This window comes from Tasmannia lanceolata, unplaced genomic scaffold, assembly GCF_043159265.1.
Source record: "Tasmannia lanceolata isolate RefF3 unplaced genomic scaffold, GAP_Taslan_0.1 ptg000015l, whole genome shotgun sequence".
NCBI lineage: Eukaryota > Viridiplantae > Streptophyta > Magnoliopsida > Canellales > Winteraceae > Tasmannia > Tasmannia lanceolata.
This window is the reverse complement of record NW_027518692.1, coordinates 46065999-46085453: the sequence shown is the minus strand read 5'-3', so window position 1 is coordinate 46085453 and position 19455 is coordinate 46065999. Positions and strand designations below refer to the sequence as shown.

General features: G+C 38.8%; 2 protein-coding genes across 9 annotated transcripts; one reads left to right on the top strand and one right to left on the bottom strand.

Annotated features, from left to right (window-relative positions):
* Positions 1-5262: 5262 nt before the first annotated feature.
* Positions 5263-10446, top strand: LOC143845684 (GDSL esterase/lipase At4g01130-like). Of its 6 annotated transcripts, none has more exons than XM_077354085.1 (5): positions 5263-5814; positions 6585-6707; positions 8130-8162; positions 8383-8531; positions 9226-9970. In XM_077354085.1, exons 1-5 carry the CDS (start codon positions 5553-5555, stop codon positions 9340-9342), a joined length of 684 nt encoding a protein of 227 aa, XP_077210200.1. In that variant the 5' UTR covers positions 5263-5552; the 3' UTR covers positions 9343-9970. The 6 variants fall into 6 exon arrangements, with proteins under 6 accessions (XP_077210200.1, XP_077210203.1, XP_077210202.1 ...); XM_077354088.1 differs by having other exon boundaries at positions 5265-5814; positions 6498-6707; positions 9226-9964; XM_077354089.1 differs by lacking the exon at positions 9226-9970 and adding an exon at positions 9986-10279 and having other exon boundaries at positions 5272-5814; positions 6498-6707.
* Positions 10447-11955: 1509 nt separating this feature from the next.
* Positions 11956-17694, bottom strand: LOC143847592 (tRNA dimethylallyltransferase). Of its 3 annotated transcripts, none has more exons than XM_077356524.1 (3): positions 17211-17694; positions 14614-14724; positions 11956-12195 (listed from the first exon to the last, which is right to left on the bottom strand). In XM_077356524.1, exons 1-2 carry the CDS (start codon positions 17603-17605, stop codon positions 14619-14621), a joined length of 501 nt encoding a protein of 166 aa, XP_077212639.1. In that variant the 5' UTR covers positions 17606-17694; the 3' UTR covers positions 11956-12195; positions 14614-14618. The 3 variants fall into 3 exon arrangements, with proteins under 3 accessions (XP_077212639.1, XP_077212638.1, XP_077212640.1); XM_077356523.1 differs by lacking the exon at positions 11956-12195 and adding an exon at positions 13243-13452; XM_077356525.1 differs by lacking the exon at positions 11956-12195 and adding an exon at positions 13243-13436.
* Between the last annotated feature and the right edge of the window lie 1761 nt (positions 17695-19455).

The following is a 19455-nucleotide window of genomic DNA, read 5'->3' as shown; positions in this document are numbered from 1 at the left end:
TTCAATAAATCATCGTATTAAAAGTTTTAATCGTTTTTAATTGTCTTGGTATGCTAAGAACTATGGTGGGTGATGTGGTCGAGCACCACTAGTCCAATCACTGCGTATATCCCAATGCTGCTAGGATTATTTATTTTGAACAAAGAGGTATATTTATTTTTTATGGGATTTGCTAGGGACCATCGCAGTAGGCATTTTGCGCCTGGGCTGTTGCATGTGAGAGCATCACCTCGGATGAATTAAATGAATAGGACAAAATATGAGCCTGTGTGGCTCCTCTCACATGCAACAGCCCAAGCACGAAGCAGCTTAGGATCGTTTGATAACCATTATTTTGAGGGTCAAGAGAGTTAGAAAAGCAAGTGCCTAACCCATCCTAAAAAGCTCATTCACTCTCCTTTAACTTGCACATTATTCTTCACCCCCTTGTTGCACCCCCAATGCAGTTCTAAACACCATAGCACTTGGCCACCCGCAATCAGGATCTCTCGTCTTAATCCTTTATATTCATACAATTGCTTTCACATTTTGTATATTTTTCCAGATGATGATTTTGGAATGGTTGGTGTAAATAGTTATGCAATCCCTTTTTGTTTGGTCTGGAACGAACGAAACATGCCACACTAGTAATAAAACTTTTATAATGAAGCATGGTAGAACATTGCAACCAAAATTTCAGTCTATTCCGGTCTCTTCCACCTCTCTTCGTGCGGTTTCATCGTACATACCAAAAGAAATAAGGAAAAACACATGTTCCGTCCATAATAGATCCATAATTTTGAAAGATTTTCTAGAAATGTCCCTCTAATGGCTTTTTTTTTTTAATTATGATTTTAGCCTTTTTTCGTTCTTCTACTTCCAAAGCATTCAACCTTGATTTTTATTTGTAGCAGGGCAGAACCGGGCAAATCCCTACACACCACATTGCATAGGGCGGGGTAGTTTTTCCATTTTAAGAAAAAGCAAGAAAAAAAGATAAAGGCAAGTATTAGTCAACGTGTTAAGAGGTTATTGCCGGTTCCATAGGCAGGTTCACAATTCGGTTTCCATATCATTATTTTGTTTAGTAGTTACCAGGGTGGGAAACGAAACGTGAAACGGAAACGGAAAACGCATGAAAAAAAATACACAGGAAACGAGAAACGAGAAACAATAGAAAATCGTACGAGAAACGTCTTAGGAAATTATGTGTTTTTTCCACAATGATTTTCGTAATTTCCACACATGTTTCGTACGCGTTTCATATGCATTTTGTACGAGTGTTGCATATGTTTATTACGCGTTTACACATTATTTACATACGTTTTCCATATGTTTCCCATGTGTTTCAGAAATATTTCTCCAATTTTGTATCATATTTTGGAAACGTTTCCTAAACGTGTTTCCCTCATTTTAGGAGAAACGAGTTTTCCAACTGTGAGAAACACGTTTTAGGGGAAACGGGTTTTCCACATGCCCAAGGAGTTTCCGGCAACTAATATAGTTAGAATATTGTATAATAAATGGTTAATTTCATTGCTGTTTTTGCAATAAATTTCATGTTGATTAGGCCCATGAACCGGTAATTTCATGCCTGTGGTAGATGGTTTAAGTCGTAAAATTTGTCTTTATTAAATTTTGTTGATGGGATTTGCTAGCGTCAATGGCAGAATGCATTCCACAGATGGCCTGTTACATCTGACACACAGCCACATCACAAATGAAGATAAAATCTGCTGAAAAGTGAGCTGGTGTGGCTGCTGTCAGATGCAACAGAACATCTGCGAAATAGCTTCTGTGGTGGACACTAGCAATTCCCTTTGTTGATATACTGTTTTTCTGCATTTTCTTAAAAAAATCTTATTTTTTAATTATTGAAAAAATCTCTGATCATAGGGCCTTTTTTGAAATGGATCATTGACATGAGTGAAGCACTGGTATATCCCGTCCCACTGAGCAAAATGAACTGCCAAATGAATCATAACTAAGTTGCATACCATTTGGCTCAAATTTTCCTGATGTTGGTGATGGATTTGAAAGCGACCTGCCTTATTTGCTTTAGTTACAATCTTTTATTGCTTTGAATCTTTCTTGCAGGAGTTTAACATCGAGAAGTTGCAACGGGTTGAATCTGAGAAAAAGAAGATCAAAGAGGAAAATGAACGAAAGGAGAAAAGGTTGAAATACGGAAGAAAATGTAAACTATCAATTTCTTTTCCCCCTGCTCTTTGTTTTTACTATAACTTTTGGCCTTTCCTTTTTCCTTTTTGGCATAACATATTCGTCATTGTTTGCATTATGAAATATACTTCCATTGAATTGAATGTTTGAACTCAGAAAGGTGGTCTTCCCTGACGGATTTACAATTGAATGCTTTTAATCATCATTGGAGGATTTGAAATGCTATCGAGTAACTTGTTTTTTAGCTGAGTTTATTTAATGCTTTACAAGCCTAACTAAAATTGTTGTTAGTTACTACTTACAAAAGCTCTTTGCTAGTTATACCATGAAAGGGGCTTCAAATAGTTATCGATGTATGATTTTCAGAGATGATTCAATGTCATGTGTTCTGCATGGATACGGACTAAATGTTTTTAGAGGGTCCAAATAACTTCCCACAAACCTCAACATTGTATCATGCGTATTGTAGGCGTTTCAGCTCATCTACAGAGGTGTTAAGGTTGTTGATGATGGTTTGTTGAGTGTTAGGATTACACGAATTTTCCTTCCTATTTTGAAGTTTGAAGATATTGTTCATTATGGAGATGAAAATTTTGTAGATTTTTTGAAGATATAAACCATTTAGTTCCATTTTAGAAGCATTTAGGAGACCAAAGTGAATTGGGTGTCGATGTGTTCGCCAAAGTCAGAGGGTGATCTTTGTCTTGGGAACTTATGCACTAGAAACAATGTGCTTCGTGGAAAGTGGTTGAAGCTTTATGGGGAACTTTTATCGTGGCGGCGGCGGCGGTGTTTGGGTGGGGGGAGGGGGAGAGGGGGTTGAGAGGGAAGAGAGATTCTTAGTGGTTGAGGCTCAGGGGTTTGGATATCCATTTGTAGTGTCTGTCTGTATGATATACAAAACATTTCTTGAGTCCTTGCTTCAAGGATTAGATGAGTGATGAACTCACTACTGACATCCTCCCTAATTGGGATTGTTATGGGCTGCCAATGTTTGGAATGGGAGGTTGTGGCTTAGAATGCCGTTCACGTGCGCAGGAAATCCTGGGAAAGGAGCAAGAAAAGGTTTCCCTCGCTCGTTCACTTGCCAATTACACAGTGGTTTGAAACAAAAACATAAAAAGCCATTATAATCCACATTACACTATTTGTCATAATTAGAGGCCTAAATAATTACAAGCAAAGCAACAAAGCCCACAAAAAAAACTAACTAGAAGAGGAAGTAGTCACCTGAGAACTTGTGGAGGCTTGGGAATCCACAGGAGTGTGGCTGGTCTCTGCTCTGGGCTGACTAACGCCTCATATAAATGCTCAAAGGGCAACCTCTGCCTCATCCCTAGTACCGTACAACTGGTAACAAGCTCCACTAAACTTGTTGACTTGATCATGACAGAGAGAAGGAGAAAAAGCCGAGAGAGAAGAGAGGTTGAGAGAGGAGTACCTGCGGGTACGGTTTTTCCCGAGGGGGGTTTTCGCCGGGAGCACGACGGAGGCGGCGAAGGTTTTCGCCGGGCGCACCACGAAGAAGACGAGCTTTTTTTTTTGGGGCAGACAAAACCGTACAAAGCTCTCGTCTCTCCTTTCCCTGGAAAGCAAATCCGATATATTTATGTGGGAAAAGGAAACCCGATGGAGAGGGAAAAACCCCATTTCCACGTAATATTTTCGTTTATTTAATAAATTCCACATCTGATATTATATTTTCCCTAGAAAGCAAGTGAACATCAGAATTCTGTCTTGTCAAGGTCTTGTGAGGGAAAAAATAAGCTGTTTTCCAGGGATTTGCTTTCCAGGGAACGCAATTGAACATAGCCTAAATGATTCTCAGATCTCAACTTTGAAATTTGTTTTTTCTCACGCTTACAAACTTGTGTGAATGTTTGGTGGGTACTATTGTCTAAGCAGGGTGGTTGGTTGGATTCCCATGACTCAGGACATGTAGAATCTCGTAAACTTATTCAACTCTGACTTGAAAGTGGGTGAGTCAACTCACCTCGAACAAGGCCTTTGACCTACGGTAAAAAAGAAGAAGAAAAATTAATAGGTGAATCAATAAAAAAACTCGAGCCCATTTTCCATATTACATTATAAACTCACATTTGCAGCTCTTTTTGCGTTGACATTTGGACTCGGATCAAATTCTTGAATTTCCAATTCAGCCACTGACAGTGAAAAAAATCAAATTTCTAAATAAGCTGTGGAAATAAGTAATTGAAAAATCCACAAATCTGGCAATTCCTTCACCCGCTTAGCTCCTCAACCTCTCCCCTGTAGTAGGAAGTACCCCCTTACCTCTATATCTCTCTCAACATGAGTTGGCAGGTCTATTCATTTTGTACTCAAAACTCAATTTCAATTCCAAATACAAAATATGACGTATCCAAACAGGCCCTTAACATTATTTGTTACGTTTTAAAGGCAAAGAAAAACGTTAAAGTGGGTGAATTTATCCTCAACCAGTGAACTATTCTCACAGAAACCGTTGTGGGGGGAGGGGGGGGAAGAGAGAGAGAGAGAGAGAGATCATTTCCACAGTTTTATTGATTTTAAGTTTCTTTTAACAAAGAAAAGATGGTAGGTTTTAGACTTCATAAGATTTCACGAGTCAATTCAACTCAAATTCATTTCGAGTTGACTCAATTGTATCGAATATTTAAACTCGTACCTGTTACCAGCTCATAGCCTTAAATGTGACCTTAATGTTATCGATTGTGGGCCCCTTAGCCCTCCGCCACATGCAAATTGTCCAAAATCCGTGACCACAACAGTAGGACCCACTGCATGTCTCTTTCTACAACGGCCATTTTGTTGCCACGTGTCTGACTCTACCTGTGTCGGAGATGAGGTCATCTAAATCCGTGACCCCAACAGTGGAACCAGCCAAGCAGGGCCTGTCACTTTTACGCTCATTCCTAAATGACACTTATGCCTAGCTTAACTGATCAGATCCGTTGGTTCATTCAAGGTTCCACCGATAAAGGCTAAACCGTTGATTATTGTAGTTTTTTTTTATCTTATGCATGGGATGCCTGTTTTGGATGGGGCCAAGAACATATAGCTCCTCTCATGGTATTCTACAAGCATATGCCCTTCTATGCCCCATAAGACCCAAAAACTGTCTTTTACAATTGATGATAAAAGTAACTCATCTGCCTTGCCCTTCTCAATTTTTATTGTAGGTTGTGTTCTTCAATGCTTTTCATTATTTTAGAGCGAGCCAAGGGGCAGAAATTCGCTTGGAGCAACTCCACTTCGCTTCAAGAATTCAGCAGTTTTAGCCACTTGGCAATTGGAATTTGGAGAAGCTCTGGCTAACACTATATTCATCTTCCTATCTCCCTTATTGTGCTAGCTACTTAATTTGCTAGCATTTCTTTTAGCCAAGTGCTAACATGGGTCTAAGGTCATCGAGGTTTTCAGCCGGATTCCGTCGGGTGTTTGTTATGGGTATATGTGTGCTACTCATTGGAATGAATGGTTTGCCAGGCGAAGCGAAATGTGATATCAAAGCTATCTTTAACTTTGGGGACTCGAATTCGGACACTGGCGGGTTTGTGGCCGCGTTTCCGCCGCAATCTAGCCCTTATGGAATGACATACTTTCACAGACCGGCTGGTCGTGCATCCGATGGAAGGGACGCCATTGATTTCCTAGGTAAAATGAAGATTCTTTGCCCCTATTTTCAACATTTCCACCCCCTTCTATTTGTCGTTTTTCTTAAGAATGAATTCATTTCTTAAATGAGTGGAAATGCAATCATTTTTAGTAGAGGGCTACTTCTTATCGCAGGCTTAAACACACCAGGTCTGGCTTGGGACCAGTGCAAATAAATATAAATAGGGCGATGATAAATTCGCACCGCCTATAGGATAATTCTTACCCCTTTAAAAGAGGGTATTTAATGCTTTTTAACGTCAATTCGCGTTAAAGGGCTGCCAATTATCTTAAGGGGTGCGAATTAATCATTGCCCTTTAAATGTTAATATACATTCAAATTTCCTTTTTTTTTTAATATAATAAATAAAATTTCTCTATAGCTATTATAGAGAAACTATATGATGAATGAGCGTACAAACACAAGAAGGTGGCACGCCTGTAGCACCACCTTTGATATTTGATCCAACTGCAACTCCTAAAATGTGAGCTTCTGATGGATCAAATATCAAGTATGGGATGATGGGTATATGTTGTGCAGATGAACGGTTTGGATCATAAAAAAAAGTGGGCCGTACCTACTTTTTTAGACTTCACGTGTTTTCACGGTCACCCATCATATAAATTCTCTCTTTATAGATATTAAACACCTTACATTTTCTCTTTTATGTTTCATTAAGCAGCACAAGCTTTTGGGTTTCCGTTTCTTAGCCCATATTTACAATCAATTGGTTCGAATTTCATGCATGGTGCTAACTTTGCCACATCAGCATCTACCGTCTTGCTACCAACTACTTCACTCTTTGTTACTGGGGTTAGTCCTTTTTCGTTGGGAATTCAGCTCAACCAAATGAAAGAATTCAAGGCTAAAGTTCTTGAACTTCAATCCAAAGGTGCATGCTTTTCTCCGAAGCTCTGTTTCTTTCTTTTCTTTCAGCTCTGTTTCTTTCAAAGTAAAAAATGGACGTAAAATTCTTGTATGTTGTAAAAATGAACATAAAACAAATTATACGTCCATTTTTGCGTCCACGGAGCCACAAAAAAAAAAAATTTTGGGTGTAAAAAAAATTTACAACCATTTTCCCACCTCAAAATGGGCATAAAATTTATTTTACGCCCATTCTACAATCAAAAGAAGTAGAGCCTGATGAGTTTTTAGTTAACTCTAGGGATGTGTTTGGCAACTGTTCCCAGTCTCCCATATTCAGAGCGGGGTGGAACACAATCAGCAAAGTGACTTTGCTTCACTCCGGTAAAAAGCATTTTTTGTTTATCACTTAAAGAGCAGAAAATGGAGAATGGGGCTGAGTGGATTCACCAAACACAATTCCACCACTTCTAGCCACTGTTGGGTCGGGCTCAACACAAACCCAATGAGTTCAGCCCAATTTCGGCTCCGGTTGGGTTGGGCTAAGGTTGGAAAAAGCCAACCTGGTTGAATTTTGGGTTGGGTTAGGGTCGATGCCTTGGGCAACCTAACCCAGTCTAAACCTGACCCGTCCTCTAAATTTATCACGATTTTCAAAATCGTGGGGTTATGTTTCTTTTTTGTTTTGGTCTGAGCCAACCCAAACTTTTAACCCGACTCAATCCGATCCAATTTGTCAAACAACAAGTTACTCTAAAAGCTTAAGCCTTTTGGAGTTAATGGTAGTTTAACATGATATCAGAGCAAAGGTCTTGAGTTCTTGGATAGCAAAAATCAACATGCAAGGGCCAAACCCAAAAGAGGGGCCACATGTGAGACATGTAGGCCAACCCTAGAAAGTGGGGCACACGTGAGGGGGAGTGTTAAAGTATAAAAGCTTAAATAACGCCATCTTCATCAACTAAAGCTTTTGGAGTAATTGGTACGGCATTTCCATCAGCTTAAGCTTTTTGAGTAATTGGTAGTTTAACACAACTCGTAAAAAAAAAAAAACAAGTTATGTGGGTTGGGTTAGGGTTGAGAGATTTAGAGAAGGATTGGGTTAGGATTGACCCCCTCAACCCAAGGGTCAGGTTGGGTTAGGTTAGGGTTTGAGTGGATCCTACTTTGGGTTAGGATAGGATTGGCTTCAACCCGATCCAACCTGACTCAAGTTGTACGCCTAGAAAAAAATGGGAATAGCTAAAAATCTTTTTTTTTTTTTGTTAGCATTGACAAATACACCTAGGTTAGTAAAGTTTATGTTGAGTTCTATGCATAATTTTATATTTTTTGTTTAGTTTCTATAAGATTTCCCACCGGTTCCATTATGTTTATTTTCCTTTCTTTTCCATTTTGTCACGTCACCGTGGAAAACAAATGAACATACCCTGAGGGGATGAATTAGGTGGAATGAGGATTCTCAGAATCAGCCAATCAGGTTAATTTTACTTAAAATATCATTTCTTGATTTCCGCATAGAAACCCAAACACTGCCTTTTTTTTTCACAATATTGAAAAATTGCCCCCTAGACCTTGAATATTTTGTTTTTTTTTTCTTGGAAAGACTTTTTTTTTTATAAATTTTTTACCCCAGATTTGAGGAAACAAGAAGGATATCTCTAATTGTGGAATTGTAAAATTGTCCCATGGCATTCTAGACCTTCCTCAGCCTGATGTGTTCGGTAGATCGCTGTATACCCTGGATATCGGTCAGAATGATTTCACGGGCAACTTGCCATATATCGGCATAGAGGGCGTGAAGCAATATCTTCCACAGGTAGTCTCAGGAATCACTGAAACAATCAAGGTAAGGCCTCTTTTACTTTATACTATTCATCAAGTAGGTAACATGAGTAGGGGTGCAATGCCCTGGGCGGGTTGGGTCGGGTTGAGTCCAACCCAAGCCCTACTCCAGATAGAATTCCCCAACCCTAACCCGAACCAAACCGAGCCTTGGGTCAAAGATGGTCAACCCTAACCCAACCTGCCCCTAAATCTGTCGACCCTAACCTGACCCGTCTAACCCCTTTTTTTCAGAATCAGGTCGGTTGAGTCGGGTTGGGTGAAGGTTTGCCTAGGCAAAAACAGACAAGTAAAAAAAAATAACTCTAGGACTTTGAAAATCAGGATAAAATTAGGAGAGGGAGGTCGGGCTCGGGTCAGGTTTTGCCCAAGGCCTCAACCCTAACCCAACATGAAATTAAATCCGGTTGGCTTTCCAACCCAACCCATGCCAAAATCAGGTTGACCAGTTGGGTTCGGTTTCTGCACGACCCAAGTTGCAAATTCCATGCATTGGACACGATACAGTCCAATCATTCATCTGAGCCATCCATTTAGACTGGGACCCATAAGATAGAAGCTGCTGATAGAGTTGATCTGGCCACCCAAACATCCAATACATGATAATTGTACCTTAATGTGATTCAATCGATCGAGTTGCACTTGATTATTCATTCTTCATAGAGAATTTCAATTTGTAACAAATATCGAATTGGCAGGAGCTCTACGCCTTAGGGGGGCGTACATTTATGGTGTTTAATCTTGCACCCATCGGTTGTTTTCCAAAGTTCCTAACAGAACTCCCACACAACAGCTCCGACCTACTATTTTGTTAATTATGCGCAAAAGGTCAATAACTACTTTTGAAAACCAGAAAAGTTCTAAAAAAAAAAGCCATTCAAAAAGAAAATTCCAGAAAAGCTTATTGTTGTCAAAACCATTGATCTAGGGTTCAATCAAGATGCAAAATAACTTAGGGAAATTCGACAGAAAAAAAATCATAAAACACGAGAGATTTATCTGGCCCGTCGAGGAGTGTGACTACCATAATTAGCAAAACTTTGGGTACAAGTACAATCATAGACGCAAGCGTGCGATTTTGGGGGTAATCTATGAAATTCCAGTCGTCCCCTAATTGGCCAAAAGGGGGGCATTTTATTCATTTTCCATGGTTAAAGCAAAGAAATCAATCAATGGGTGTGGTTTCACACACAATTCAAGTGTGTATGCCTTAGATGGAAGCTCGTCTTTGTGTTTTCTCCTTTCAAAACCAAGCAAATTCAGTATAATTTTCGAGTTTTTTGTGTCCTCTTACAATTGGCTCAAATTAATGAAATTTTTCTCATTTTAGTGCAATTCAACCTATAGACGATTATGGCTGGTGTCACCTAAATTGGCTTAAAAATCAAGTCTTTTCCTTACAATATCTCAGCCTTCTTTTGCGTACGCATGTCTTATTCGCTCTTCTTTTGTTTCAAGGGCTCATGTATGGAACTAAAGCTTGTTGTGGGAACGGAGGTGGAGCTTACAATTACAACCCAAAAGTTTTCTGTGGAAATAGCAAGGTTATTAATGGGACTAAAATAACAGCAACAGCTTGTTCTGACCCACAAAACTATGTGAGCTGGGATGGAATACATGCCACAGAAGCTGCAAACAAGCTTGTTACTCTATCCATCCTCAAGGGATCCTATTTTGACCCTCCTTTTCCAATTTCAAAGCTTTGTCACTTGCACCCAATAGTATAGTGAAATTCTATAGGATTTTTCCTCATCTAATTTTCGCTCTGGTCTTTTACTGTGTGTCTGATAGATTTTTGAAGGACAGAAGGTGAAAAAATAGTGCTGATGGGGTTTATTGTTTTCTTTTTGTCACAACAGCTATGGCTAATTGCATTAAGACTATTATACCTGTGGGTTTATTTCTAAGTTTATTTCTAATGCTTTGTCACCTTGTTCTCTTCTCCGCGCGGGAACCATTAGAGTCACGTCCACTAAAAGACAAAGTAAGGGTGCTCAAATCCCCATGAAAGTAATTAATCACCTTGAAAAGTGTCAAATCAACAGTGATGTCACTCCTGTGTTTACTTTTCAAACGAAATCAGGTGCTGGATAGAAATGAGACGGCAGAATTGAAACCGATATTGGATGCACTAAGGTGTCATAGTTAGAGGCGCAACTCTGGTCGGGTTGGGTCGGGTTGGCCTCAACCTGACCCAACCCGAGGAACCCATTTTTCCAACCCAACCCGGCTGGATCAACCCGACCCGACCCGATTTGATATGATACCAACAGTTACCTGAACTCAAGCTGGGTTGTTTTGAATTTTGAGAACCAATAGTCAGTCACCAATAATAAGTTTTTGACTCACAATTGGTTCTCAAAATCCAAGACAAACAGGGACTAACAACTAACAAAGGAAAATGTTATCCACACTACTATATTTTGATGATCGCACTCCTCACTTTATTAAAGTAAGGTATGGCCCGCACCATAGGATTATCCAAACCGTCCATTGTGGACTGTGGAGACTATTTCAATGTTGAAAAAGAAAAACACATACAAAACTTCTTCAGATGGAATACAATAATATTAATATAAATTAAGATCATATGTATATGTTGGAACTAACATCACCAATAAATGGGAACTTGAAATTTCCAATTCGGGTTGGGTCGGGTTGCCCGACCCCCCAACCCGACCCAACCCGATTTTCAATTCGGGCTGATTTTTCCCAACCCTAACCAAATTTGCGAAAAGCTTAACCCGACCCAACCCAAATTCGGGTTGAACCTGACCCGAGTTGCACCCCTAGTCCTAGTAGAGTAGCTAAGTAGTCAATTGCTAGAGTTGTGAGGCAGGACATTCATGATAAAAGTTTAGGTGAACCCCAAGGTGTGTTTTGTTGTCAAGGATGGATCGGTAGTTTCCTCGCATAGTAGGGAGAGAAAAGGCATAAATCTCACAACTTAAGTATAAAAAAATGAATAATGCTAGGGAGACCCAGGATAAGCCTGAGCAGGGTATGGACAAATGGGTTCTCGCCACATCCAAAAAGTAGATTTTTTGCACACACGCCACATCCTCATTCTTTGCAAAACCTTCGATAATCCTTAGGTAATCCCATATTGAACCCACTGTAATTAGGAAAAAAAGGGAAGTGATATATCCGCCCCTTTTGATTACTTGGGACACCCCAGCCGCAGTGAATCAATCACTGCAGAGGGGCTGGTGTACTTCATGTCAGAAGGATTCAATGGCGTTGATTGCCACATACACTGCTGCTGGGTGTCCCAAGTAATCAAAAGGGGCGGATATATCACTTCCCCCCAAAAAAAAAAATCCGAAGAGAGATGCTGCTTGTTTCAAGTTATGCCCCTCATGCCATTACCTGTTACGCCCCAGACTCTACGCTCTGGAGCAGTCCATCAATTTTAGCACTAAAGAAAAGGTAGAAGAATGTGATCCATAAATAAATTGAAAATTGTAACCTTTGTGCAGATATCATGCAATTCTCTCAAAGGAATTTTGAATTCATATCATTATGAAAACACAGAATCTTTTCTAAGATTTCCATAGCATGCTCAAATCCATAAACCCATTGGGTACTTGGATCACCTGTGCATCCAAAATTGACAGATATGGGAATGGTTGTAATGCCTGATGGACAATTCATGGAATCCCATACACCTGCCAAGCAATATAACATTTTCAACAACCTTCATAAAAGAGCATTCCAAGTTGCAGGTATTAGTAAAATAACCAAGACTGGTAGAACTGATAATAGAGTGATGCAGTATGTTTTGCAGGGTGAAATCAGGCACAAATGAAAGTAGGCGGAAGCACGGAGATCCAAACAGTCTAGAAGCAGGAAGGGTGAAATGGTCTGATGGTTTAAGGATCAGTTCTTAAGGCGATTCTTGAATCTTGATCCAAAAGAGTTCTCAGTTACACCAAACTTCCATCCATCTCTAGTTTATACAGTCCCTAAAGTTCATTGTCTGCCACTATTTATGTTGGCTGAATAAACTTCAACTTGGCAGAGCGATAAACACAGTTCAAAATTTGAGTAGTGCTCAGTCCAAGGGGTAGATCTCGGCTGGCAATAATCTCTTAACACTAAGTCCTTCGAGTTAAATCTTCTACCTTAGGAGCCATAAGGGAGTGTTGTTGGGAATTATAAAACCTTTAGAATTTCCAATATTGGAACCTAACCAGTAAATGAAGAGAACCCTGGGATCGGTTTTCAATTGTGCTTATGGATTAAAATCTATAGGCATTGAAGGTTGTGGTGGCAGCGAAAATGATATTCCTTCGACATTTATATCTAACCAATATTATTCAGTATCTGCCCTATGTTTAGAAATGATTTTACAAGGCAGAAATGAAACCAACACACTTTCTAGTAGCTCTACCTGCTTTTAAAACTATAGGAACTTATCAACCCCAAACTCACTGAATACTTCACTATATGCTCAGGTCTAGATTGTGACAAAGTATTCTTAATAATACAGAAAAATTGTGTCCTTGTAACAACAAACCAGTAATGTCTCGTGTGGAAGACTAGTGATGGGGGTCGTAGATGTCCCTTGCGATTTTATTCTAGGCGGGGCCGCACTCATGGGCCCATGTAGGGATCTTTTTTTATTAGTTTTAGGGTTATTTTATTGTTCTTAGGGTTATTTTAGGGATTATTTGGAATTATTAGGGCTATTTTAAATCCACAAAAATAGATAATAGATATAATAGGAAACATAGTTAATGTTCATATTGAGATGAGAGCAAAGAGCTAAATTCCAATACAATACATCCACTTCATTAGTACAGTTTTAAGGTTGAAATTCAGAGACGATGGATAGCACATTTATCTAAGGAAAACAACTTCTTCCATTAGCTTCATCCCAACCGTCCAAGCCTTAAAGTACCAAAACCTGCAATAACAAGAATCTGTTTTGCAAGTATCAAGAGACACATTAGCAAAATCAAGAAATTAAGGACACGTTTCAGTCTCAGATCTAATGAGCCAGAGACAAGTTCAGTGCTATTCGAGAGGTCTTGCATTGTCATCAGAGAGAAATTGTAAACCAGATATGTTTCTGCTTGTGCTCAATTAGGAGTGGCATTTACATGGAAATTTCACAAAATCAGGGTTACAACGTGAATGGAGGAAAGATACTGAGTGGGTGAGTTCTTGAAAACAGAATTTCTACATAAGTATCACTTATTTTCACCATTTCCAGCACCTTTCCCATGAGATTGCACGAATCCAAGCATCTTTGTATCTAACTCGTTTTGACGAAATTGTTGCAATGAGATGAAGAGGATTTGGCCAGGGAAAGCCAAAATCAAAGACAAATAGAAAACTCCTTGCAAATCAAGGAAAGAAAAGGAAAGAAGATGAGGAGCTTGATCTCCAAGCCCAAGAAATCTTCCTTCAATGGATGAAATTTCCAAGGGAAAAGGTCCCTTCAAAAAGGAAATTTGCTAGATCTATATCTAAAACTCTCTCATTCTATTTCAAATTCAAAGCTCAAATTCTCCAAAATCTAAACAAATGGTGAGAAAATGGGCTTTTATAGGCCCTTACAATGTAAATGGACTAAATTGCCCCTATCTAATATCAAATGAGTAAGATGACCTATGAGAATAAAGAAAATGACTAAGCTACCCTTAGTGACAATGACTAAAAAACATGGAAAGACCACAAAATTACCAAACTTCCACTACATGTGTAAATGAACAAATGCAATAAACCTAATAAACCTATGCTAGGGAGATACAAAGGCTGATGTAATGTCTCCAAGGGGATGCTCTGCATCATAGAGCATCTGATCTTCACGAACAAGCATATAATTCAGCAGTTTTTTCATAAAATTACATCAAACTCTGGTTTTGTTGTGTTGAATTGTTAATGATATGCACATAAGTCGGGATGCCTCATTCCAGATGCACCAAGAGTTGGTATTATTGATATCCTCATGATATGTTCGTTCAAAGATGAACACCACATCCCACTTTCAATACTAATTAGAGATTAAAAAGGGGATGAAATAAAGCAACAAGAAAACAACAAATTTTAGTCAATGCATGAGTCAAGTATCTGCTTACTTAATTTATGGCCCTCCAAGTATCGCATTCTCGATGTCTTCTCTGCTTAATGCATAACTGAATCTTCTTTCAACATCCTTCTCAAGATTCCCCGGTCCACTCTTTAGGTACCTGTATGGGAAATCAAAATTCAGCATATAGCCACAGCCTAGAATCAAAGAAGAATGGCATCGAATCCCAGAGTGTTCGCAATATATTGCAAATCTATATAATGCTCAACAAGAACATAGATAACGTCGGAGACTGAAGATTTCTGTATATCTTGTGAGTTGCATATAAGGATGAAAGCAAGAAAGAACGAAATCAAGACTGCAAGAAAGAAATAATGAAAACCAGATCAAGTCAATGGAGAGAGACACAAGGTTATGGCTCAGTGAGCAAGAAACTGTTTCACAACTAACAATAAAGAAAAAATTCATTTCAAATAATGTCATGCTATTTTTCATCTTGTTCTGTATGCTATTTTTCTTATTCATTAGCCGACCCCAACTAGTTTGGGATAAAGGCTTAGTTGAGTTGAGCTGGGTTGAGTCTGTATGATACACATCAAAGATAGAACCACTGACCTCAAGGCAATGACTCATAATGTACCGAGTACCGACCAGTCGAACAGAAATATCTACTCTGACAGTTTCAAGGTAGCATGGTTCCATGCATTGCATCCAGCATAAAAAAACCAATATTTTAAAAAGGTTATTAATACATGTTTCATAAGAACAATCTACATGAAATGGAAGTATAATTTGTACAAATAATTGGCTACTCCTTCCTAAACCGTGATACCATATCAATTCCATCATATTTGGACATCAAGCAGACCTTAAATCTCGCAAACACCACCATTTGATTAACAATACATTGAAATTTAAAATTGTGACTGCCAATCACCATGCTTTTGTAGAGATGACTATGGGCAAGAGAAGGGTTCATGATCGTGAGACAGAGTTACTGCATCCTTTTTCTTTTGTCTTTCTATTAAGAGATGAATTATTAGAGAGAAGAACAGAACCAAAACCAGTGGAAAGGCATAGAATGCAAAATAAAGGGGGTGGAAATATCAACCCCCTTTCTTAAAAAGAACTAAAAACATGGCTCTGTGGGGCAGAAGGAATTAGGTCGAGGACAAGAGATACCTTGCTCAAGGACCTCCCTCACCCACCAATCCACCATCTAAATTTTCAGAACCAGCTCACCAATATTCCCAAAGATATTTGCAAATCAAGGAGACTAACTGAACAGATCAAGTAAATGCAAAGGAGACGAGAAGCACCTTTCTACTTCCTGTGTTTCCCTACTCCCTACTCATGATTTTTCTTCTCCTCCACATCCAAGATCAATTTCCCAAAAGGAGGCATTAGACTTCGGGTTGAACGCAACAGGTTGTCAAATCAATCAATAACTGTTCTAAAACTGACAACTGATTCCAGTCTAATTGCAAACTTAATAAAAATCAATTATCTTTGAAAAAAAGGGAAGTGATATATCCACCCTTTTTTTTACTTGGGATGGTCATCTCTGATGTATCTATGACTACAGATGGGCTGATTTACTTCACGTGGGAAGGATTCACGATCCTGATTGCCACGTACACCGGAGTTGGCTGCCCATGTAAAGAAAAGGGGTGGATTTATCATTTCCCCAAAATAAAAAACAAACAAACAAACTTCAAGCATTGCATATTATAAAATGAAACCCTGGAATCCAAATCAAAACATCAATTCAAAGTTAAAACAGCATCATTCACACCATTAAAAAAAGTAACAAATAAAAACCATCTCAATTTTAAAACAATCAAAACAATCACAAAATTGACATTCAGTTCCACTCTCTAAACAAAAATTCAATAATAAATCTACGACACTCATCAAACATAAATCATCTCAAATGTAAAATATTAGTAAATAACAACATAAAAATCTCTAGATAACATCACGAATCAAAACTTCAAAAGTCTAAAAATTATACAAGACGCTAACAAATTTCAACAACCAAATAGCAGAGAAGACTCCAAAAAATTGACGTGTGCATAATACATATCAATATATCATTAAAACACATACCCACAACTCTGGTTTTAAATTTCGACCGAAATCCGAAATTTCAGACCGAAATTTTGGATTTAGGTGGGAACCGAAACTGAAATTTCCTGAAATCCCATTTTTCGCTAAATACCAAATTTCGTTTTTGGGACAGTTTTTTTTTTTAAAAAAATTGTTACAAAATTTCGGTCCGAAATTTCGAAATTAATTAAATACTCTTTTTAATTTCTTACCAAATTTCGACCGAAATTTCTGTTTTCCCAGGGACCGAAACCGGTATTTTAAACCATGCCCACAACTACATAATAGCTACATTACAACTATCCACTTTCCTCTAAACACAATAACATTATGCACATATAAAAAATCAACCAACCCAAATCTTAAAATCGCAATTCATAAACAAACCATCAAATATAATGGTTTAGAAAACAGTAATTCTTTCATAAAGGGATCGAGCATTTCAATTATTCACTGACAAAAGTTCAAAATATGAAACCCTAACAATTCCAACAATCAAATAGCACAGAAATATCAGTAGAATGTGGGTTTCAAAACCTTATATAGAGATCAGTGACGTCGAGCGAGAGCTGGGCGTGCCAATCGGGTTTCTCAACAAGCCAAACAGCGCGATCTTCTCTGCTCTGATAAAACCCTAATTTATTCAACCATGCTTCTATGCAGGGTAGGCTGTGAGAGTATAAGGGTTTCTTCTTGTCCGGGAGTCTCTCAATCCATTCCGAAGTGGAAAATTCTGTCTTGCAGAAGATTACGGTTTTGATTCTGCTTCTTGAACGAAGAACTAGGGTTTGAGGAGAAGAGGGGAATTTAGAGAAAGTAGAAGGGTAAAAGGAGAGAAATTGAAGGGTGTTTGCTGAAGCGGAAGAAGGCGGGAACGGATGGAAGGTTCTTCTTGTAGGGTTGATTGATTTGGATGTACAAATGGCGGGCATTTTGTATTTTTTGAGTTTTCAAAGGAAAGTTTGATCTTCAACAAGCTATGCGATTTTAAGCTTATCTTAGACTTGAAACGAGCCTGTGTTAGTTTTTATGCCCGAATATCGTACACGCTTAAATGCCTTGGCCTCCGTTTAGTTGCGTTGAGTGTGTTGCCAAGGAAAAGAAAAGGAAAATATAGAGAATCAAAGGCAAAATAGAGAAACAAGGTGTTTGGTTGCAAAGAGAGAGAAAAAAGAGGATAGGCAAACGGAGGGAGAAACAATGTGTTTGGTTGCAAAGAGAGAAAAAAGAGGATAGGCAAACGGAGGGAGAGAGTTGGGCTCCACCTAGAGTTGCAACTTGTGGTAACCTGACCCCAAAAAAAAAGTGGTATAGGAATCTTGGGTTTTTTAAAGAATAAACAGACCCGACCCGAGCTGGCCTGAGATTTCTTCTAGGGTAGCGAAGGGACCACAGGGTTCTGAAAAACCCGACCCGAGTTGCAACTCCAATTTTTGTACCTTTCACTTCTATAAGGACAATCATTTTAATTAAAATTTATCAGTCAATGCAACAACAATCATTTCATGGGCATCGTGCATGTCAATACACGCCTTTATGAGTGTTGATTTTTGCTTGAGGAAAAAAACTGTTTACCAAGACGTGTACAAAATATATGAGTTCAACCATTGAATTGGATTAGATCATTTATCATATACTCAACCATTAGAACATATGGTGCATGCTTCGAGAAGGTAGAAAAACCCAGTCCTACCCAACCCAAGAAACTATCTTGGTTAGGGTCGGATTTAGGAATCTTGTGCTTTTTTTAAAAGAACCAACCAGACCTGACCCTAGATAGTTTCTCAGGTAGGGTTGGGTTCTAGAAAACTCGACCACCCACCTAAGTTTCAACCCTAGCCCCACCCCAACTATTTTTTACGCGATAGCTAAGAAAATGGGGATTCTCCATGACAACGAAGATGAATGGGACCCTCACATGTTTTTCGCAACTCGTTTTCTTTATGTATTCCACTTATGTGAGATGAAAACAGTACGTAGAAAACAATTGACACGTCAACCGACAGCGATTAAAACACATTTGTTGACAGGTGTGATAAGAAAATACCTCAGTTGACATCCGTACACAAAATTAAAAGAAATTTGTCGAAAATTAAGGCATTTTGGCAAATACGAACGGGCCTTGAGCACTACTGTATTTTGATGATCGCACTCCTCACTTTATTAAAAGTACGCACCATAGGATGGTCCAAACCGTCCATTAGATGGGCCACAGCCTATTTAGGTTGTGGCCCAAAAATTATTTCCATAGGTTGATCCTAACCCTTCGATCTATAGAGGGTTAGGATCAACTCTAACATTCAATCACTCTGCAAATCGGAGGTTTAGTATCAACCTATGGAAATGATTTTTGGGGCACAATCTATTTAGGCTGTGGTCCATCTAATGGACGGTTTGTATCATCCTATAGTGGCCATACCGTACTTACAATACAGTGAGGAGTGCGATCATCATAATACAGTAGTGCGGATAACATTTCCCTTCTTTTATTTAGAATTTTTTTATCTTTTTTCAACCCCTTCTCACACTCTCCTTACTGCTACCCTCCCAAGCCTCTCTCCATCCCATCGATTGTAGGAAGAAAAAAAAAGAATTCTGTGAAAAAAATCGTGCTTGCCAAACATGCTTTAGACTCAGTTTAGTTGGCGACGGAAAATAGGATGAAAGGGCACCCCCATTGCCTCTCAATCACCAAAGTGTATTAAATTGGATGAAAAGCCAAAGAATATTAAATGCACTTACAGCCAATGGGGGCGCCCTTCAGTTTAGAACTCCTAGCATA